The following is a 23,652-nucleotide window of genomic DNA, read 5'->3' on the forward strand; positions in this document are numbered from 1 at the left end:
CCCTATGGTAGGTGGCAATAGGAGTCATATTTCAGTAGTTAGGCATACATACATAGAAACAATGATTACGGCTTTCATGACCCTCAGGTAAAAAGGCCTTTGTTTACCCTCTACCTGTTGTTACCTGTTAATGAGGACCAGTAATAACGTGTGGAGTTCCGGTTATGGACGACACCTTTATTTATTCATTAATGTGTAAATTGATATAATCTGCATAATGTTTACAGTAAATAGATATTCATTTGGCGCGGGGGGGGGGTCAGCCAATACACACTAACACACCCTAACACACCCCTAACACACCCCAGCGCTCGGTCGGTAACAGTGGGAGAACACACACTCACACTGAAGCCAACTAACACAACAATAAATTCAAGTTTTGAGAAGGAAATAAGGAAGAACAAGACTTCATATTTCCCGCAGTTAATAGAATAATACTTGAGAAAAGAGACAAAGATGTGACTAACACACACAGAGCCGAGATAAATATGGTTGAACACAGACAAGAAATTTTAATAAGTAATGATAACCGCCCCATTGTTTGGTAAGTAAAAACAGTATATCAAAAGCGGGTCTGTATTGTCAAATATAATTAGTTCGTTACGGAATTTTATCATAATGAAGGGGCAGCTTAATTTAAACAATATATAATTCCATTTCAAATACTGTCAAGCTGTCTAGACCAGTGTTCCCCAACCCTGTGACCCAAACCATCTACTAGTGTGACCCGAGAGACTACTGTGACTGGGTGCTGTGACCCAGGAGCAGCTGTGACCGACATCGTGACCCACAAAAAACAGTGAACAAGTCAATCTTGTTATATGCTGTTGTAAAGACCTGGCCTGTAGGATATAAATCCCTTGCCAGCCTTATCAGGATCTTATCAGAGGAAAGTCAAGAACCATGGGTCTCCAAGGGGTAATAAACAACCGTTAGAGAGGACATCTCTTTACTAAGAAAATAATCACAAATTTAACTCTGACACCACTCACACAAATTTTAAATAAACAGCACTGGAGTTAAACAATTACTAAAACAAAACAAAGTACAGATATTTCCAACGGCTGTAGATGAATCTTCCTTCTAACCAGCACTGTAGAATGTGGCGGATTTCCCAATAGGCACAAGAGGCACGTGCCTCGGGGCCCCCGACCACACACATAATGTGGTATCGTATATAAGAGTCAAATAAGAGCAGAAATTAGGTTAAAAAACAGAGGAAGGACATTTCTAAAATATATTTATGTTTACCCTTAACGCCTTGCCGTTTTTTTAATTCATATTTGGCCAGAGTGAAGAAATCATCGTCCCAGCAATGAACATCCTTGCAAAAGTGTTTGGTAAAAGTGCTGCTATGAAGCTGAATGAGGTTCCCATTTCAGCCACAACAACGGAACACCGGACGTTGATGATTGCTGAGGACCTGCTTGTACAGCTAGGCGAAAAGGTTAGGAAAAGTCCCTGCTATGGAATGCAATTTGACGAGTCGACAGATCTCACAAACAGGGCTCAGCAGATATGCTTCATTCGCTATGTTGATTATGACCGCCTGCGAATGACAGAAGAGTTTCTTTTCTGTGGAGATGTTCTGGACTGTCTCACCCACAATGGGATTGCAATTGAAAAGTGTTCACACATCACAACCGATGGCACAGCGAGTATGGTTGGGATAAGAAATGGTGAGGTGGTAAGATTGAAAGATTATGCACCGAACTGTAAAAGTTCTCACTGCGCCCTGCATCGCCAGAATTTGGCATTGAAGCATCTACCAAGTGAGTACGATTTGGATGCAGTAATGAAAAAGTGCATCATTATCATCAATGATATCAAGAGCAAAGCTAAGAAATCTCGCATGTTCCATGACTTCTGCGATGGAATGGCTATCAAGAGGAGTTGCGTGGAAGAGACTCTTTCAACTAAGGAAGGCAGTTCATGGCTTCTTGCAAGAATGTGGCTCACCGCATGCATTCTGTTTCATGCAAGAGAATGGGTTGCTAAGCTTTCTTACTTGTGTGATATATTCACCAAGCTCAATGTGTTGAACCTCTCCCTTCAAGGGCCAGGTCAAGATGTGTTCACTTCCAATGACAAAATTGAGGCATTCAAATTGAAAATTTCAGGGTGGAAGAAAAGAGTTGAGAGAAGGGACTTTTCAGACTTCGATGAGCTTGGGCAAGTGATTGCAGAGTCCAAGGATGAAGTCATTGACGACAAAATGATGATAGTTGTGTCCAAACATCTCACAGTTCTCCAGCAGAATTTTAATAAATATTGTCCTCCTGAAAATGAGGAAAAGAAGAATAGTTGGATAAGAACACCCGTTCCTTATTTCAAACTTGAACGACAGCAATCTGCCCACTCAAGAAAAACACACACTGATCGATCTCCACTGTGACTCAGAAATGAAGGACTTTTTCAACAGCCGCAACCGCACCGACTTTTGGGCAGCAGTGAGCCAGAAAGAAGCATAGGAGATGATTGCTGGTGCCATTCCACAACACTTACTCCTCTGAGAGAGGGTTCTCAGATCTGCTCACCAACAAGAGTAAAAAAATGGCAAAGACTCGGAGAGACGATGTTGTCTGCGTGCATGAGAGTGACAGCAACAAGAAATATCGCCCCACGATTCAACTTGTTGCTGCAACCATCCAGCAACAAAAATCACACTGAAAGTATCCAATGTCATGTAGTTTGTGATGAGGCGTGGCTGCACAAATGAATTGTATGTGCAAATGTTTATTATTTTGTACTGTACTGTAAGTGTAAATGTAATGATCAAATTTTCTGGATAAATGCAACTTATTGTAAAATACTTGTAGTGTACACTCATAACAGAAGTATGATTTTCCTATTAAATGTATCCTTTTAATGATGACAACTTTATATGTGACCAAAGGATTTAAAGGTGCTGTGAACTGTGACCCAGTGTTGAAAAGGTTGGGGCTGCGCGGCCTTCAAACTCCTTCACACACACGAAATTTCAAAACTTCATAATAAATACTGTATTATATTTCTTTGTTACTTCTCATGATTGGAGGAAAAGGCAGACACAAATAAATCCAACCAATCAACGTAAATCTAGCGGGGACTAATCTCGCTTGTGATTGGAGGATAAGCAGCACTCACAACCCTGCTACACGTCCATCCAAACACTAGAAAAGTTACGTTATCTGTGCCACGTCTAACTGTGCCCAGGCTTTTGGTATTTAGGGGGGTCAAAGATTTAGTGGCAGCGGATAGTAGTTAGAAGAACAAGCAAACACAAATAAGTAAATGAATCACTGAATTCAAATAAACAAATACAAAATAAAAATCTATATTAATAAATAAATCTGTAAATAACGAAATGATTGATAAAAACATATATATAAACAGATGAATATACAGAGGATAAACCCATAATGTGTAATTAATAAACAATAACACATGGACCACGAGCATCAACAACAACAATTCAAGTGTAGCTAAACAGTAACTTTATTAATAGGACAAAGTTCTATGTTTTTGGTAATATTAAGCCGAGTGTTTCGAGGACAGGACGACCAGCAGGGAGGGTGTAGGTGAAGTGGGTGTCCTGGTAGCAGTCAGGCTGTGAGGTGACTGGCTATAAGACAGGCTGGTACGATGCAGTTTTTCCAGTCACTCTAATATAATTAACTAAAATAAGATTTTCCCACTTAATTAAGTTCACGGATGTTGGAGACAGTAAAGAAATTTCCTTCAGAATTTCAGGAAGTTTATTGTACAGGTTTTTGAGTCTGTTTCATCACATAACAGTTAACAAGGAAACTTACAGCAATTAAGAACTTGTGTAGTTCGTTTTACATTATATAGGGAGGCAACCGTGTGATGATCGGCTCTATTCTGTATTATTCTGTTATATGAAGATTTTTTTTTTTATTCTTCAAAAGAGTGTGTAGGAAAACGACATCATTAAACATATTATTTCATGTGTTACTGATACGACACACACACACACACACGTCCTCTGATACTTAAAACTGCTCAACGGGGCAAGATTTATCACTTTCTTTAATCCATTGTTTAAACACTCAACTTTTCCAACACTTGAGAAGACGCATGACACTCACGAATGGACGGACTCAAGAGGGAGACCAAGTATAAAGACGACAAACCAACAACAACAACAACCAACAACAACAACCAACAACAACAACTAACAACAACAACCAACAACAACAACTAACAACAACAACCAACAAGACGACCAAACAACAATTAACAGCAACAATAACTACAACAACAACTCGGTTCACAACTAAGAACTACAACCCTTCACTCTGGTAATCCACAAAGATTTAAAACGAAAGACAATTATGGTTTAATGAGCACACGCACGCCCCCAGCACCGGGAAACTGAAGGATTTGACAAAATTGGTGGCTGGCCGTCACTCAGAGCCGCTCCACACGCCCAAGACTCATGCCTGTCTGGGTAATTGCCACGTTCATTTGAATTCATAATTGCACAAAATTGAATGTCCAAATTTAATATGTTTCTGAGTTTCTTCTGTAGAGTGGAGAGAAGGGGAGGGTGAAGTGGGATGGGGTGGAAGGGAGGAGTGGAGGGAAAGGCGAGGTGGAGTGGATAGAAGGGAAAGGTAAGGTGGAGAGAAAGGAGGAGGTGCAGTGGAGGATTGAGTGGAGCGAAGGAGGGAAGGTTGGAGGAAATGGCCATGGCGAGGACGAGGAGGTGTGGTGGAGGAGGAGGTAGTGGGGGAGGTAGTGGTGGAGGAGGTAGTGGTGGAGGAGGTAGTGGTGGAGGTAGTGGTGGAGAAGGTAATGTAGTGATGGAGGAGGAGGTAGTGGTGGAGGGAGGTAGTGGTGGGAGGGTGGAGGAGGAGGTGTGTGGTGGAGGAGGGGTGGAGGAGGAGGATGTAGCGGTGGAGGGAGGGGTGAGTGGTGGTGGAGGAGGTGGTGGTGCAGGTGGTGGTGGATGGGGAGATGTAGTGATGGAGGAGGAGGAGGAGGTGGAGGAGGGAGGTGGGAGGAGGATGTAGTGGTGGTGGAGGAGGAGGTAATGGTGGAGGGAGGGATGTAGTGGTGGTGGAGGAGGAGGTAATGGTGGATGTAGAGGAGGATGTGGAGGTTGAGGTAGGGGTGGAGGAGGAGGTAGGGGTGGAGGAGGAGGTAGTGGTGGAGGTGGTGGAGGAGGTGGAGGTAGTGGAGGAGGTGGAGGTGGAGGTGGTGGAGGAAGTGGAGGAGGAGGTGGAGGTAGTGGTCGTGAACACAATGGGTAGAAACCCCGGGAGGTCCATGTGGCTCTGACGTGACCTAGAAAACTTTAATGTCTCACTTGATCTCAGTGTCTCTTAATCTCAATGTCTCCTAATATCAGCATCTCCTAATCTCAGCATCTCCTAATCTCAGAGTCTCCTAATATCAGTGTCTCCTAATATCAGTGTCTCCTAATCGCAGTGTCTCATAATCTCAATGTCTCCTAATCTCAATGTCTCCTAATCTCAATGTCTCCTAATCTCAGTGTCTCCTAATCTCAATGTCTCCTAATCTCAATGTCACCTAATCTCAGTGTCTCATCTAAATCACTGTTCTACTGCTTCAGGGGAGGAGACATGGGGAGGAGGAGAGAGGGGAGTGGAGATCTGGGGAGGAGATGAGAACGGGGAGTGGAGAGGGGCCAGTAGCCACCCCACCTTAGCCTCGTCCATATGTTTACAGATTTATTCATGAAATATTTGACTCGAATTCCGATACAGTGACCAGCGTCTCTTGGGGGAGGGGGGAGAAGGGACCTGGCTCGTGTTTCTTTAAGAGACTACTGAGAGATATGGACTTATTTAGAAACATTCACTGAAGGATGGATCTCTCGTTAGTCTTTTTTAAGAGATACTGAGAGATAGAGATAGTGAGAGACAGAGATAGTGGATATATCAAAGTATAAAATATTTCGTAATTCTAACTGATGATGTCTCTCGTAATTGTCTCTAGTTTCATATAGAGAGATAATGACGTATGTCTAAGAGATGGATAAATGATATAGTAGGAGTATCTCTCTCTGCTGTCTCGTGTCTATGTGTGAGATAGTGAGACAAGACATGGTGAGGGTAATTAGATAATCTCTTGGATGAAACAGTGAGACAGGATTTGGAGAGAGAGAGAGAGAGAGAGAGAGAGAGAGAGAGAGAGAGAGAGAGATTTTCTAACCATTTATAAAACGTACAAAAATTATTTAACACAAAACCAAAGTAATTATGAAAAAAACGAGATTCTAAATAATTCTCGGCATGAATACGAGGCAGTAAATTCCACGTGTTGTGGTATGGTGGTGGCGTGGCACTATTAGTTGTGGTAGTGGTGGTGTGGTAGTGTTTGTATGCTTGTGTTATGCTACTATAACTACTACTACTTTTAATAATAATAATAATAATAATAATAATAATACATAACAATAAAATAAACAAGAACTCTTCCACTTCTAAATTTTTGAAGGAATTTTATTTTATATTTTTTTTTGAAGAATCCATTTTTTTCGTTCAGGTTTAAACACATTAATTTAAACAACCACTAAAAGCACAGTATATAAATATTTTTTTTTCTGTCCAGTGATTTGCATTCAGAATTGTTAGCTCACGCGCGGGAAATAACCCAAACATTTCTATTCATATTTTTCGCTCCAACCTCTGAAACACTCTAGGAAATATTACATTATTTGAAGATAATATTAACCTACCAAAAACCAATGAAGGAAGATTATATTATTATTTTTTGGGTAATACTGTATTAACATTATGGCGTATCTTAAAATTCCTAAAACTTTATTTTTTTCACCTTAACATCATCATTAACCTGTAACTAAAAACCTAAAAATTTCCTAACATTTTAAAGGCATATAATTTGCATACATTTCTTAACCACAAAAATCATTTACACGTTTTTGATAACTCTGTGTGTGTGTGTGTGTGTGTGTGTGTGTGTGTGTGTGTGTGCAGAGACCCCCCTCGGCCAGGTCGAAAGAATACACCAGGACTGGTTTGATGGAAATGACCCGGCAATCAATGTACTCATCAAGGATAAACGTTCTGCCTTAACTGAGTGGTAGAACAACCCTCAGTCTAGGACCAAAGCTGATACCTTTCGCAAGAAGAAAGCGGCGGCCCAGCGCAAACATCGCAATCTAAAGAATGACTGGCTTAAAAATAAAGCATGTGAAACACAAAAATTTGCAAATCAGCACAAGATGCGCGAATTCAACTCCACCAAAACATTTTATGGGCCAATCACTTGTGACGCAGCCCCCTCCGCTCATCCGATGGTAATTCCATAATTAAAGACGATGACCACTACCATTTACTGCTCTACTGAAACACTGATGTGGATGTCCTGACTACCCAGCAGGTGCCTCAGCATCCAATCTGACCCACCTCAGCTATCCTCCATCCCTGGATGAGGTAGCTACTGCCATCAAACAGATGAAAAATAACAAAGCCTCAGGGCCTGATGGAATCCAAGCCGAGGTGTATAAAGCAGGAGGACCTCTGCTTACCAGCCATCTCCACTCTCTCCTGGAGAATATATGGGAAAAGAAAGAAATCCTCCAAGCTCTTAAGAACAAGGGAGACCGGTCAGACTGTGGCAACTACAGCGGGATCTCGCTGCTGTCCTTAGCTGGCAAGATTATCGTCCGAGTCCTCCAAAACAGACTTCTTCCTGAGGTGGAAAACTTCCTCCCAGAATCTCAATGTGGCTTTAGACCATCACATGGCACCACTGACATGATCTTTGTTGCCCGTCTGATACAGGAAAAGTACAGAGAACAGCGTCGTGACCAGTACATGGCTTTCATCGACCTAACCAAGGCCTTCGACTCGGCCAACAGGGAAGCCCTCTGGTGGACCTTCAGCCGTTTTGGCTACCCACCAAAATTTATCGCCATAATGAGGCAACTCCACGATGGCATGAACGGCAGTGTCCTGCACAATGGCACCCAATCTGAGTTCTTCCCCATCCAAACGGGGGTTAAACAAGGGTGTGTACTGGGACCAACTCTCTTTTCCATTTTCTTGACTGCCTTCCTTACTCATGCAAGCACAAATTTAGCCGGTGGGGTGGACATCCGGTACCGGATGAAGGGTCTTTTCAACATAAGACGACTCCAGGCAATAACAAAGGTGTCGGCAGCTTTCATTACTGAACTTCAATATGCAGACGACCTCACTCTTGTCACTCATACAGAACGCGACCTACAGGAGACCCTGAACATCTACGCAGATGCGAATGCACACTTCGGCCTTGAGGTGAATGTACGTAAGACTCAGATTCTCTTTCTGCCTGCCCCTGGCTCAGCCACACCTCCACCATCCATTCATCTTAACGGTACTATCCGCTCTAATGTTACCCACTTTCGGTATCTCGGCTCCCACCTGTACACCACCGTGGACATTGATGAAGAGATTCAGCATCGGATCAGATGTGCATCTCACGCCTTTGGTAGACTCCGAAACCGTGTCTTCAACTGAAAGGGAGCTGAAATTATCTACAAAGCTACACGTATATCGAACAGTGGTCCTCCCCACCCTGCTATAAGGCAGCGAGACATGGGTCACAAACAGGAAGCACATCAAGGCACTTGAAAACTTTCACCAACGTAGTCTACGTTCCATTCTCCGTGTTCGCTGGGAAGACAAGAGAACAAATGCCAGTATTCTTGCTAACACCAACTGTAGACGCATCGAGGCTACCATTATCCATGAACAACTACGCTGGACTGACCATGTTACCCGCATGAACGACAGTAGACTGCCAAAGCAGCTACTTTACAGTCACCTGACGAATTGTAAACGTAATGCTGGAGGGCAACCGAAGAAGTATAAGGATAGTCTTAAGACAAACCTGAAAAAGTGCCAAATCGACCCCCTCACCTGGGAGACGATTACTCCAAACCGTAACGCTTAGAGGAGCACCATACAAGGTGTCAATGCTTTTAATTTAGCCCGACTGCATAACGAGGCAGACAAGGCCGGAAAGACGCTGTCACCGCCCCTCCCGCCCTAGTTGTAGCCCTCCACATATGCAACTTCTGTGAACTACCCTGCTAGTCCCGTATCGGCCTCTTTAGTCACCTCAAAACTCACCAACCAAGGTGACATCCTTAATAACTCATACCATTGTATCATAGCTGGATGATCGTCATTACTCGATTCCGAGTTACAGCAAAGTAGTAGTAGTAGTGCGAGCGCGCGCGCGCGCGCGCGCGTGTGTGTGTGTGTGTGTGTGTGTGTGTGTGTGTGTGTGTGTGTGTGTGTGTGTGTGTGTGTGTGTGTGTGTGTGTGTGTGTGTGTGTGTAAATCGCCCCAAGGAAACACAGTCAATCAGTTACAATGAAAAAATTTTATTACGAAGCTCATGTTGAAATTAATTTATGTGAAAACAATACTAAAAAATTTCGAAAATGCTGATTATTACATGGAACAACAACAACAACAACAAGCGACATTAAAACAGTTATGTAAATATGAATCGTCTTTAGTGGGGTGAGACGAGTGACCGCCTTAACAGAAACGTACTGTACAGGGTGTGGCAACAATAGACCATACAGTGTGGTCGAGAAATAATTAAAACACTTTAAAACGATCGTAAAATTCTAACCACTATACACCATACATAACAATGGCGGGTAACCCAACTAATTATATGGTAAAATAAAACTAGTAAAAAAAAAAATCCGATCTCAGTGTACGACATTTTTCCCAGAGAGACTGATGACGTCATGTGAGGTATTAGTGGTAAAGATGCAAATATGAAAAAAAAAAGGTTTAATTAAAATACAGAGTTACAACCTCCTTCACCACCTCCAGGGGAAAATTATATTACCAAGTGACATCTGCAGTTTCCAAGTCAGATATTAATGAAAAAAAAAAATCTTGATAAACAGGCCATTAGTATCTTAAAAGTTGGGTAAAAAATATATGAGAGAGAGAGAGAGAGAGAGAGAGAGATACACACAACAAACTGAATCACGTCACAGAAAACGGGAAAAAACCCCAACAACCAATAATTTCGTTGTCAACTTTTCTAACAGAGTATCGATAGGCTGACAGCTTCTTGTGTGTGTGTGTGTGTGTGTGTGTGTGTGTGTGTGTCGATTTATAAAGGTTCCTACGTTAAATTTTCGTCTTAACTGACTAAATTAAGCTCAACCATTAAATCTAAAATCTACAATGGTGTCAAAAATACGCAACACACACACACACACACACACACACACACACACACACACACAGAGAGAGAGAGAGAGAGAGAGAGAGAGAGAGAGAGAGAGAGAGAGAGTTGACAGCCTGGTGAGGGAGACAACCCGCATCTCCTCCAATCAGAAGCTAGATCACATAACTCGATTGAACATGTTGTGTAAGGGAGGGAGGGAGGGAGAAAGGAAGGAAGGAAGGGAGGGAAGGAATGAAGGAAGGGAGGAAGGAAGGAGGATAAAAGGGAGTAAGGGAGAGACGGAAGGTTGTTGCCCTCCTCTCTACCCCTCCTTCCCTTCCTACTTTCTCTTCCGTCTGCCTTCATCATCTTTTCCTTCCCCTCCTCTTCTGATCCCTCCGTCCTCTTCTCCACAACAGAGACACTCTCCCATATCCTCTACTGAACCAAAGTTTCAATTCTAAACGGGCAACTTTTGACTCACTAAAGTTTGAGATGCCAAAGTTTAATCTTATGAAGTGTCAAAGTTTGTATTTACTGTATGATGTCCTCAAGTTTTGACTGCTGACACGCCGAAGTTTAAACTTGTGATATGTCAATTTTCGTGCCGATGATACGTCAAATTATAAAATTTCTGACGCCCCAAAGTTTTAACGTATTTTGAGCTGATGTTTTGCCAAATTGATAAGTTTTGACACACCAACAACTGAACTTAAGGCACACTAGAATTTGAACTTATGAAAAAGCCAATATTTTGAACTCATGATACTGTATATATATTCTTGAACTTTTAATGGGTAAAAAAAATCTGTATATAAGATGAGTCAGAATATAGACTTCCATCCGTTCAAAGTTTATAACTATTACAAACCAAATTTTGACCTCACGAATCCGCCTTTGAACTCAGGCCAGCCGGTCATGCAATATTTATGAGGTATTCTAAAATTCTGGCCGGACCAGCTAATGTAATAATATTTTTCATCTCTTTTTCTTCTGGCTTCCGCTTTTTTTTCCGGTCTTTTTCCGCTCAGCCATTTGCATATTTTTTGATCTCGCGTCACGCCCTTGCTGTAAAATGTTACACATGATCTGAAATTTCATTGATATCACGCTGATGTTAACAGGTCTGAAAATAGAGGCACTGAAGTCAAGCTGATGTCAAAGGTGTCATACTAAAGACATTGAAGTCACGATCTTAAAGGCTTCAGGACCTGTCACAGCTCTTCAAGAATATCGGTGACGTGTGTGGATCCTATTGGCCACCACACCAACTGCACTGCCTCCTGCTGTGTGTCATGTGATTCTCCCCCCCCACCATTTTGGACCTTAGGGAAGAGGGGGAGGGACTTGTCCGTGTGTGTGTGTGTGTGTGTGTGTCCGGTCCGAGTACTGAGCATTGGTGTACCCCACTCGTGACGTTACTACAATTCATTTTTTATACTTTTTAATAATATGTTTCATGCTAGTCCATCACGCCCACATATACAGAGCACCTGTTCTCCACGCCCCCCACACACACCTGTTCTACGCACCAACGCTCGCTCAGATCTCCTCACGGTCGCTTGAAAATATTTACAAAACTCGCAGACGTGTTAAATGCAAGACCACAGCCATAAAGGAACTATTTCTAATATTCTTTTTTAATACTACGAGAGAAAAGTGCTGTAAAATGAGTGTTTATTAATAGCTGTCGTCCATCCTAGGAAATATATTAGTTTACGATGATGAAAAACCAGAGTACCAAGAACAAGAAGACCACCAGAGTACCAAGAACAAGAAGACCATAAGAATGCCAAGAGATACCAAAAAGAATACCACCAGAGTACCAAGAACAAGAAGACCACCAGAGTACCAAGAACAAGAAGACCACCAGAGTACCAAGAACAAGAAGAAATAAGACCATCAGAGTAGTTCTACCATCAAAGTAATGTGTGCAGGAAAGAAGATCAGGAATAGAAGAACCCCAAGAACGATCCAGAAGAAGAATGAAGACAGAAGACATCAGCTCCGGCCGAAATAGCCGAAAGCCGAAGTGGCCAGTACTCTTCAAACAAGCCAACTGACCTATTATAACCAGCTGTGAGAGAAGAAGCTTCATTATACTAAACTATTTCCTGTTGGAGTCTGAATAACAAAATGTACCGTCAGCGCCTCCTTCTCTACCCAGAATGGTTCCAGCTCTATTTTAAAAGACCCAGAACGCTTCTAGTACTATTTTAAAAGACCTAGAACGGTTCTAGCACTATTTTAAAAGACCTAGAATGGTTCCAGCACTATTTTAAGACCCAGGTTTGTACTCGCACTATTCTTAAGACCTGAGGTTTTTTTTTCTCCCAGTAATATTTTCGAAACTCAGAATTGTTCCAGCAATATTTCTCAGGCCAGAAAATGGTAGAGTAAATAGTGGAGGACACAGAAAACCCCAAAACAAAAGAATAGAGGTTAAAACTTTTATTAAATTTACTAATACTAAGAAGTGGATACACACCGGGAGGCTCCTCAACACCCCTCTCCATGAGCCGAGGAGATTGTAGAGGGAGGGGGGGGGTAGGGGATTGGTTGAAGAGGGATAAAAAGGGAAGGGGGATTTGAAGGAGATGGAATGCTAGAAGGGAAGCCATTGGAGGGAATTAATTGAGGCAAAGAAGGATTCGAGATGAGATTGAGGAAGCGTTAGTGAGGGAGGATTGGAGATGGGGCAACTCGGTTAGGTGAAGTGAGAACTGAGGAAAAGGAGGATGAATTAGGGAGGAGTGGATGGATGGGTAGAGTGGATGGGGGAAGATTGAATGGATGGGTAGAGTGGATGGGGGAGGATTGAAAGGGGGGGGAGGGGGGGTCGGAGCAAAAGGGATTGAGGAAAAGGAGAGAGGTTCCTCCCTCTTGGGCAGGTAGATCGTCGCTACTCCGTCTTCCGCCCTTACCTGGAAATGAGCTTCCCCCTTTTTCCCCAGGGAGGAGGAGGTCGTGAAGAAGCCACCAGCAGTGTAGTGGTGTGGAGGTGTTGGGGAAAGTACGTGTGTCTGGTCACCGCCCCTTTCTCTCTCTCTCTCTCTCTCTCACAGTGACAAGTGTCGGGGCTCCCCTCTCCCTCCCTCTCCCATCACCAGCACAAAACTTTTCCTCGAATATCTGTACTTCTTCAAAAGAGACATTCTGGTCTTATCCAACACCTCGTAAAGGGAAGGAAGAATAAGGAGGAGGAGGAGGAGAGAAGAAGAAAGTGAAATGTTAAAGGAAAATAGAAGAAAAAGGGCTAGAATAAGAGATGGACTTCTTTAGATTTCAAGGTCGAGTCTTCCCAAGAATTCGTGGGTCGGCCAAGGCTCTTCACTTTTAAATGAGGATGTCTAGCAAAGTTTCCCCCTAAAGAATATTTTTTTTCCTTTCACCAGCCACCCACCGCCCTCCACCCACCGCCCTCCACCCACCGCCCTCCACCCACAGCCCGCCGCCCTCTCGCCATAACATCTTAGCACTTTTTCTCCTTCAACAGTACCAATTTTTTCTTTATCTTTTATTTACGTCAATATGGCTGTCGTAAACCTAACGTAACCTAACGTAATCTAACGTAACCTAACCAAACACCCACAAAGGTTATTAAACATAGAACAATACAGAAGACTGTTATACAAGTAGAGGCTAATTATCTTTCTAAATGAAGTTGCAGTCAGTAGTTATAACTCTGATGACTTTTTTAATTCACACTTCAGTTGCAGGTGAGACAGATGGAAACTTGTGAGACAGGTGTGGGCAGGAAAGACAGGTGACAAGAGAGACAGGTATGGGCAGGTAAGACAGGTGACAAGAGAGACAGGTATGGGCAGGTAAGACAGGTGAAAAGAGAGACAGGTGTGGGCAGGTAAGACAGGTGACAAGAGAGACAGGTATGGGCAGGTAAGACAGGTGACAAGAGAGACAGGTATGGGCAGGTAAGACAGGTGACAAGAGAGACAGATGTAGGCAGGTAAGACAGGTGACAAGAGAGACAGGTATGGGCAGGTAAGACAGGTGACAAGAGAGACAGGTGTAGGCAGGTAAGACAGGTGACAAGAGAGACAGGTATGGGCAGGTAAGACAGGTGACAAGAGAGACAGGTGTGGGCAGGTAAGACAGGTGACAAGAGAGACAGGTGTGGGCAGGTAAGACAGGTGACAAGATAGACAGGTGGGCAGGTAAGACAGGTGACAAAGAGAGACAGGTGTGGGCAGGTAAGACAGGTGACAAGAGAGACAGATGTGGGCAGGTAAGACAGGTGACAAGAGACAGATGTAGGCAGGAGGAGACAGGTGACAAGAGAGACAGGTGTGTGGGCAGGTAAGACAGGGTGACAAGAGAGACAGGGTGTAGGCAGGTATGACAGGTGAAAAGAGAGACAGATGTTGGCAGGTAAGACAGGTGACAAGATAGACAGGTGTGGGCAGGTAAGACAGGTGACAACAGGTGAAGCAACTGTTCCCTTAAGAGTAAATTAATTTAAACTGGACGGATGGCACGTGTGTGTGTGTGTGTGAATTGCAAACACTTAGTCGTAGTGACGGGGTTAGAAGACAAAGTTTGCGGTGGCCCCCAGGGTTCGTGTGTGTGTGGTATACCCGAACGTGTACGTACTCTCTCTCTCTCTCTCTCTCTCTCTCTCTCTCTCTCTCTCTCTCTCTCTCTCGTGTGAAATTGAAGAAGGGAACCAGGTATGAATGAGTCCCGTATTGTACATCTGTAATCATCTCTATGTCTGTATCGTCCTTAGTTTGTCTGTTCGTGCGTCCGTTCAGTCGTCTGTGTGTGTATGCGTCCGTTCGTCTGAGTTATTAAGTTCCTCTTTTCAGTCAACAGCTCATAAATTTAGATTTGACTTCCTGGGTCAACACAAGAGGGCGTGCAAAGGACATCAAACAAATGTAAACAAGAATAGACTAAGAAAAATAAAACAAGCAAAAACATAAAAGGAAAACAAGAATAAGTAACAAAAACAAACCCCCCCAAAATTAACTATATATAAAACAAACAAGAACAAGGAACAAAGAAAACAAACAAAGACAACAAGAGAAAAAAAACAACAACAGACGAGGACAAAAACAAAGAGAACAACAAAACAAACAAGAACAAACAAAAAACAATATCAACAACAAGAACACAACAAAGACAAGAAAACAAACACACACAAACACACACACACACACACACACACACACACACACACACACACACACACACCTGGACGTCAACTCCCTCATGTCAAGGTGTGCCTCCCCCCCTCCCCCCGGCCTCCCCCCTGCCCCCCCTCAAGGCTCCCCAACAAACCTTCTCTTTTAAATAAGTTTTCGCGTAATTTATGAGCAGAAGAGACGATAATAAATCCTCGGCGATGGATTTACGAGTCTTGGTTTGTCTCGGGCCAGAGGGAGATAATGCCATAGAAATATTAGAGGATGAAATTATTGAAGGTGAGGTAAATTATATTGGATGGGGGGAGGGAGGGGGGGGGTATTCCTCCTGCTCCTTCTGCTGGTGCTGCTACGTCAACCCCACTCTCTCTATCTCTCTCCCACCTCTTTCTACCTCTCCTTCTACAGCTAAATCACCTCTTTCTACCTCCCCACCTACAGCTAAATCACCTCTTTCTGCGTCACCCCTACAGCTACACCACCTCTTTCTACCTCCCCACCTCCTCCTACAGCTAGACCACCTCCTTCTGCGTCATCACCCCTACAGCCAGACCACCTCTTTCTACCTCTCCTTCTACAGCTAAATCACCTCTTTCTACCTCCCCACCTACAGCTAAATCACCTCTTTCTGCGTCACCCCTACAGCTACACCACCTCTTTCTACCTCCCCACCTCCTCCTACAGCTAGACCACCTCCTTCTGCCTCCCCGCCCACAGCACTTTCAGCATAAAGACGGAGGCGGAGCACCGTCAGGAGGAAGATATACACCCGTCTCTCTACTGAATTAGCATCTAAATAACTCACAGGACTATGTCACCTGTCGGCACTGTGGTATTGCATCTTCTTCCTCAATAACTCCAAGTGAAGACATCTGCCTCCTGCCGTGCCTGCCAAATTGCCACTCTGCCAACCTGCCACTCTGTTAACCTGCCACTCTGTTAACCTGCCACTCTGTTAACCTGCCACTCTGTTAACCTGCCACCTCTGTTAACCTGCCACTCTGCTAACCTGCTACTCTGTTAACCTGCCACTCTGCTGACCTGCCACTCTGTTAACCTGCCACCTGCTAACTCACACCTGTTAACTCACACCTGCTAACTCCACACCTCTGCTAGCCTGCCACCTCTGTTAACCTGCCACCTGCTAACTCCAAGCACTCTGCTAACCTGCCACCTGTTAACCTGCCACCTGCTGTAATCCTGCCACCTGCTAACCTGCCACCTGTTAACCTGCCACCTGCTAACCTGCCACCTCTGCAACCTGCCACTCTGCTAACCTGCCACCTGCTAACCTGCCACTCTGTTAACCTGCCACTCTGCTAACCTCCAAGCACCTCTGTTAACCTGCCACCTGCTAACCTGCCACCTGCTAACCTGCCACTTGTTAACCTGCCACTCTGCTAACTCAACTACTCTGCTAACTCCAAGTGCCTCTGCTAACCTGCTACTCTCATAACCTGCCACTCTGTTAACTTTGCCACCTGCTAACCTGCCACCTGCTAACCTGCCACTCACAAACCCACACTCTGCTAACCTGCCACACTTGTTAACCTGCCACCTAACCTGCCACCTGCTAACCTGCCACTCTGCCAACTGCCACCTGCTAACCTGCCACTCTGTTAACCTGCCACTCTGCTAACCTGCCACTCTGCTAACTCAAGCACTCTGCTAACCTGCCACTCTGCTAACCTGCCACCTGCCAACCGCCACTCTGCTAACCTGCCACTCTGTTAACCTGCCACTCTGCTAACTCCGCCACCTGTTAACCTGCCACTCTGCTAACCTGCCACTCTGTTAACCTGCCACTCCCTGTTAACCTGCCACTCTAACCTGCCACTCTGTTAACTCCGCCACTCTGTTAACCTGCCACTCTACTAACCTGCCACTCTGCCAACCTGATACTGTCCTAGCCTGATACTCTGCCAGCCTGATACTCTGCCAGCCTGATACTGTGCTAACCTGCCACTCTGTGAACCTGTTTCAATGTCTGCCTGTAAAACTGCTTCAATACCTGTCTACCAACTTGCTTCTCTGTCTGTCTCCTTACCTATCACCTAACCTATCTACTTAATCTGTCTCTCTCCCTGTCTGTCTGCCATTTTGCGTGTCTGTCTCCTTACCTATCACCTAACCTATCTACTTAATCTGTCTCTGCTGTTCTGTACACGCGAGGCATCCAGTACCCAAGGCGTATGAACATTATCAGAGAGTTACCTGAACCAATTCTCGCCCTGGAGGGAGGAGGAAAACACACACACACACACACACACACACACACACACACACACACACACACACACACACACACACACACACACACACACACACACACACACACACACCAAAAACATAAATAGTGTACGAGGCCTCACTCACGCCCTGGGTCAGCCACATAACTACATCATCACCACAATTAAAGTACTAGGTGTGGGAACTATGGGGTACTAGGTGTGGGAACTATGGGGTACTAGGTGTAGGAATTATGAGGGACTAGGTGTGGGAACTATGGGGTACTAGGTGTGGGAACTATGGGGTACTACGTGTGGGAACCAAGCGGCCAATGTGGGAAGTATGAGGCGTGGGAATTTGGGAGGTAGTGTGGGAATTTCGAAGTCTGTCTGTGATCTATAATTCAAGAAAATTCCTAATCCAATTTTATTTTTTGGTGAAACTTTTGGGAATAAAATTAAAAAAGAAAAAGAAAAAAAAATGAGGGATTATATTCGTATAAAACCATTTTTTTTAGAAGAACATGGGGGGAGTCTTTAATTGGACATAAGGTGTAGAGGTCATTAGTAACTTAACGAGAACCACAAGGGCTTAAGACACACCTGGAATGGAGAATAAATGCTGACGTCACATTCACTTTAGAAAGAAGAGAAGAAAAAAAAAATTCCAGTGAACATTTCTAAAAAGTTTCCGCAAAATGAAATCAGTAACTTTGGTGATTTTTAAAAGTATAAGAAGCTGACAGACAGACAGACAGACAGACAGACAGACAGACAGACAGACAGACGACAACACAGCCGCAGGTCGTTCATTCACAACAATATTATAAAACTCTATAAAACTGATCACCAAAATGCTTACGCGAATTACCAATTAATTTGATTACGTGAAAATAATATCCTGACACAATTATTATTTTTACCTATTAATATATTCCTAACACCAATTAATCACCCCAGACGTGTTAATTACCAGTTCCCCCCCCTCCCCGCCCCCCCACCCTTATTACCTGGTGTCAGTAGCGGTAACAGATGTCATGTGAGGTCATAACTGTTACCTCACGTCTAACAACCTCTCTCAACCGCTTGGACATGTTGACAACTAGACCCCGAGTGACTAGAGGCGGGGTTGGTGTCTTAAAGCAGAGTTAAACTACCAGCACCTTGACACACATCACTCATCCTGGTATTCCTTCATCTCCCCCTCTCCCTTCCTCATCTCCCTCTCCCCCTTCCTCCTCCTCTTGATCTCCCCCTCTACCTTCCTCATCTCCCTCTTCCTGCTCCTCCTCCTCCCTCCTCATTCCTCTCTTTCTCTCTTCCTGCTCCTCCTCCTCCTATCCTCTTCTTCCTGCTCCTCCTCCTCCTCATCTCCCTCTCTTCTTCCTGCTCCTCCTCCTCCTCATCTCCCTCTCTTCTTCCTGCTCCTCCTCCTCCCCTCTGTGCTGCCCAATATTCAATACACGGCAGAAACAGTGGCCACCCAAATACTCACACAAATGGACCATGCACCACCATTTGTCCACCTCACACACCTGTTTGCAATATATAAATAAACAAACAAGAAAGGTAGAATTCTCGTTTGTGTTCAGTGGTGCATCTGAATGTGTGTGTGTGTGTGTGTGTGTGTGTGTGTGTGTGTGTGTGTATTCGGGTCACCTAAAGATTAAACACCTCCACTTATTTCACCTGATAATGATAGTGATGATAAGAATGATGATGATGATGATAGTAACGTTGATTATAATGATGATAATGATGATGATAATAATAATAATATAATGATGATACACTACCTCACACACTGTTTTTAAGAGAGGTGTGGTGATAACTTGACCTGCCCTGCTGACGAGTGAACCAGGGAGGAGGGTCAAGAGTTGTGCCATCATCAGTGCCACTCCTCCTCCTCCTCTGACCTTGAAGGACACTAAGGGTGGGGTAAGCAGGGGGGGTAGGGAAGAGGGGAAGGAAAGGGGGTAGAGAAGGGAGTAGGGAGGTGGGGGTAGGGAAGAGGGGTAGGGAAGGGGGGTAGGGTAGGGGGTAAGAGCCAGGATGATGAAGGAAGGATGATTATATTATGAAAAACAAAGTGGAGACATTTTTTTTTATCATGATACAGTTTTTGTTTTTGTCTCCGAGTATTTACAAATCACTTATCTATTATCTCAGCTTATCAAAAAGAAGGATTCTCTCTCACCTATTGAAAAAAAAAGCTAAACAAAAAAAAAGAAGCCATTGACAGCCTAACAAAAGTAATAAAAGATACTCCATCACTTCCAGTTCTGGGGTTTTTAGATCCATAAAGAGATAACTGGAGCGGATGATGCGATATTCCTAAGTTACCCCCTGATAATTTTCGACGTTTTCTTCTTTATGGTCCGACGGTATATTTATGGTGTTCCGTGATGAGCGCCGACTTGCCTGCTGCCTCTTGGGCCTGCTGGGAGAAGTAGGAGGTTGAAGGGGGGGGGAGGGGGGACGAAGAGAGGGAAGGAGAGTGTGGAGGTGGGAAGAAGAAGAAGAAGAAGAAACCATTTCACACACGAGCCTTTGAGACTCTCGCTGCTTCACCAACCCATCATGAGGCTACGATCGTCTCCAGTGAGTCTATGATGGAATCGCGTCTCTCACCTAAAAGAAATTTGGTGATGTTCTGGCCCAGCGGTGATGACGTGTTACATGGTGAAGTTGATGACGTGTTACCTGGTGAAGTTGGTGACGTATTACCTGGCGAAGCTGTTGACGTATTACCTGGCGAAGCTGGTGACGTATTACCTGGTGAAGCTGGTGACGTGTTACCTGGTGAAGCTGGTGACGTATTACCTGGTGAAGCTGGTGACGTATTACCTGGGCAGCAAGTGTACAGGTGACCCAGAAAACAACCATCAGTGTTACATTTATTCACCATCAATTGGGTTACTGTTTGACTGTCTCTGTGTGATAGCCACGGTAAGACCCTCGAGTGGGCCCTCACCAAGCCTTGATGGGAGGCACCGTGAGGAAGTAATCTTGTAGAAAAACGTTGTACCTTCTCTCCAACATTGGTCATCTTGCAGTAAACGTTTCGTCCATTCTCGCCACAATGAAATCTTTCGTCTTCGGCTGTTTACATCGTTTCGTCCTTTCGTTGGAGACACTGGTGAATCTTGTATGGAATATTTTGTGTATGATTCCTATATGTAATGGTTCTCTCAGGGCTTCTATACAATGGTAAATCACAAACGATACCTGACACTCACCTGCCATTTGTGTTTTCATATTCCCCGTCCCTCCTCACTCTCACACTCCCTCACCCACATCCCCACACCCTCACCCACATCCTCCCCACACTCTCAAACACATCCTCCCACACTCCCTCACCTACATCCCCCCCACACCCTCACCCACATCCTCCCACACCCCCTCTCCCACATCCCCCCACACGCCTCCCTCACCCACATCCTCCCACACTCCCTCACCCACATCCCACACTCCTCACCCACATCCCCCCACTCCCACACCCACATCCCCCCACACCCCTCACCCACATCCCTCCCACACCTCACCCCCCTCTCCCACAGGTCAGTATAACAAGCAATATTTTCCATCCGATAAGAGAAGTCCTGTTAATCCCCCCTCACATCTCCCCCTCCCCTCACATCTCCCTCCACATCTCTCCCTCACATATCCCCCTCACATCCCTCCCCTCACATCTCCCTCACATCTCCTCCCTCACATCTCCCTCCCCTCACATCTCCCTCCCCCACCACACATCTCCTCCCCCTCACATCTCCCCCTCCCCACACCTCCTCTCTCCCTCACATTCTCCCTCCTCCCCCCACCCCACCTCCTACCTTCCGACACAATCCTGTAACACAAGTAATTGACCAATCACGTGAAGTATGTAGTTTAAATATTGATTATATTATCAGAAGAGAGAGAGAGAGAGAGAGAGAGAGAGAGAGAGAGAGAGAGAGAGAGAGAGAGAGAGAGAGCAACGCGTAATTTCCTGCTTGACAATAAGAAACGTAACCAGTGATCCGGGCCAGAGCTGATGGGAGGAGGAGGTAGTCGCTGATGAGAAAGGACACATTTTCACCACTTCATCATCATAAAAAAGGACATATAGTGCTGTCTGGCTGGCTGGCTGGCTGTCTGTCTGTCTGTCTGTCTGTCTGTCTGTCAGGCCGTCCGTCCGTCCGTCTATCTATCTATCTATCTATCTATCTATCAATGACTGTAGTATACGTCCCAATACAAAGTTTTTCCAGCGGTGTGCAATATATATGTAACATTAGGGAGGCCGCCTCTACCGTGTGTCTGCAGTATTAAACAACATCATCTGCAACCCTGCAACAATCAACCGTGTGTGTGTGTGTGTGTGTGTGTGTGTGTGTGTGTGTGTGTGTGTGATTACTCCTATACATGACTCAGTTTCCCCTAATACCCTTCTCACCTGTAAATTAAAACACCTGTCGGCACCTGCAACACCTGTATATAAAACACCTGATTTATACCACTACACACACACACACACACACAAACCAATCACAGTTAAGTATACTGTATATGTATCTGTTGTTTATACTCGAAATAGAGGAAATATACATACACACATACATACATACATACAGTACATACATACATACATACAGACATACATACATACATACATACATACATACATACATACATACATACATACAGTAAGTACATACATGCATACATACATACAGTAAGTACATACATACATACATACATACATACAGACAACCAAACACATATGAGCTCTTTCCCAGCCATTACCTGCCTTCCCTACCTGCCCATCTCCCCTCTCTTCCTACCTGTACATTTTTATATAGGAAAAATATATCGGAAATATAAGCTTACCTTACCTGGATGCCTCGGGCTGCAGTCCTGTGAGAGAGAGAGGGAGAGTTAATGTACCGAAGTGAGAGGTGAGGGGTGAGATAAGAGGGAAGGATGAGAGAGAAGGGTGAGGGTGAGAGGTGAAGGATGAGGGTTGAGGTGGAAGGGTGAGGGAGAGGGGTGAGGGGAATGGTGAGGGAGGGGTGAGGGGATTAGAGAGGTGGGGTGAGAGGGAAGAATGAGAGGGAGGGGTGAGGGGTTGAGGTGAAGCAATGAGAGGGGAGGGGTGAGGGAGGGGTGAGAGGGAAGAATGAGAGGGAGGGAACTGAGGGGTGAGAGGAGGCGAGATGGAAGGGTGAAGGAGAGGATGAGGGTGAGGGAGGGGTGGAGGAAGAATGAGAGGGAGGGTGAGGTGAGTGTGAGGGTTGAGGTGGAAGGGTGAGGGTGAGGGAAAGGGGTGAGGGAGGGGTGGGAGGGAAGAATGAGAGGGAGGTGTGAGGGTGAGACACAAATTCTAAGATTTAAAAATAACTCATAATGATAAAAAAAACACTGATAAAAAAAAAATAAAACTGACCTGAAAAATAAAACCAAACTACAAAATACCTACAAGAAGATATTAAAAAAAAACTACAAAAAACATCCATAACACAACTAATCTATAACACAAACTGTAAAAACAAACATCAACACCTACTATACACACCTGAATACAACCTGTAACTAACACCATACAGTCTACAGGTACGATCCCAACGACAAGATATGTTAATTATCATCTACATAATCTAGAACAGAGCCAGCAACCCCCAGCGTGTATGATACAGGTTAGGTTATGGGACGCAGGTTAGGTTAGGTTATGGGACGCAGGTTAGGTTAGGTTATGGGACGCAGGTTAGGCTGGGTTAGGTTATGGGACGGGTAAGTTAGGGGCTAAGCTAGGCGCAGGGACGCAGGTTAGCTGGGCGTTAGTTAGTTATGGGACGCAGAAGGAAGGGCTAGATTAGGTTATGGGACGCAGGTTAGGGCTGGGGTTAGTTAGGTTAGGTTATGGGACGCAGGTTAGGCTGGGTTAGGTTAGGTTTTGGGACGCAGGTTAGGCTGGGTTAGGTTTGGTTATGGGACGCAGGTTAGGCTGGGTTAGGTTAGGTTATGGGACGCAGGTTAATGAGGAGAGGAGAGGGAACGGACCCTAGTGTGTATGAGGAGTGGACGATGGACTCAATAAACTA

The 23,652-nt window shown here is 44.6% G+C and overlaps 2 protein-coding genes across 4 annotated transcripts in view; one reads left to right on the forward strand and one right to left on the reverse strand.

The window, feature by feature from the left end:
* The window catches only part of LOC121854265 (metabotropic glutamate receptor 1-like), a 68,617-nt gene extending 46,143 nt beyond the window's left edge, over positions 1 to 22,474 (reverse strand). For 2 of the 3 annotated variants that reach the window (XM_042348807.1, XM_042348809.1), the window contains exon 1: positions 22,442 to 22,473. The gene's annotated coding sequence lies outside the window, so the exon portion shown is untranslated. Of the gene's footprint in view, positions 1 to 22,441 lie in introns of all 3 variants that reach the window. The other variant, XM_042348808.1, reaches the window with a different exon arrangement.
* On the forward strand, positions 1,316 to 2,395 carry LOC121854409 (SCAN domain-containing protein 3-like). The gene has a single exon (XM_042349080.1). The coding sequence runs from the start codon at positions 1,316 to 1,318 to the stop codon at positions 2,393 to 2,395; it is 1,080 nt and encodes a 359-aa protein (XP_042205014.1).
* Positions 22,475 to 23,652: the final 1,178 nt, after the last annotated feature.

This window comes from Homarus americanus, unplaced genomic scaffold (genome assembly GCF_018991925.1).
Source record: "Homarus americanus isolate GMGI-L3 unplaced genomic scaffold, GMGI_Hamer_2.0 scaffold54443, whole genome shotgun sequence".
NCBI classification, from domain to species: domain Eukaryota; kingdom Metazoa; phylum Arthropoda; class Malacostraca; order Decapoda; family Nephropidae; genus Homarus; species Homarus americanus.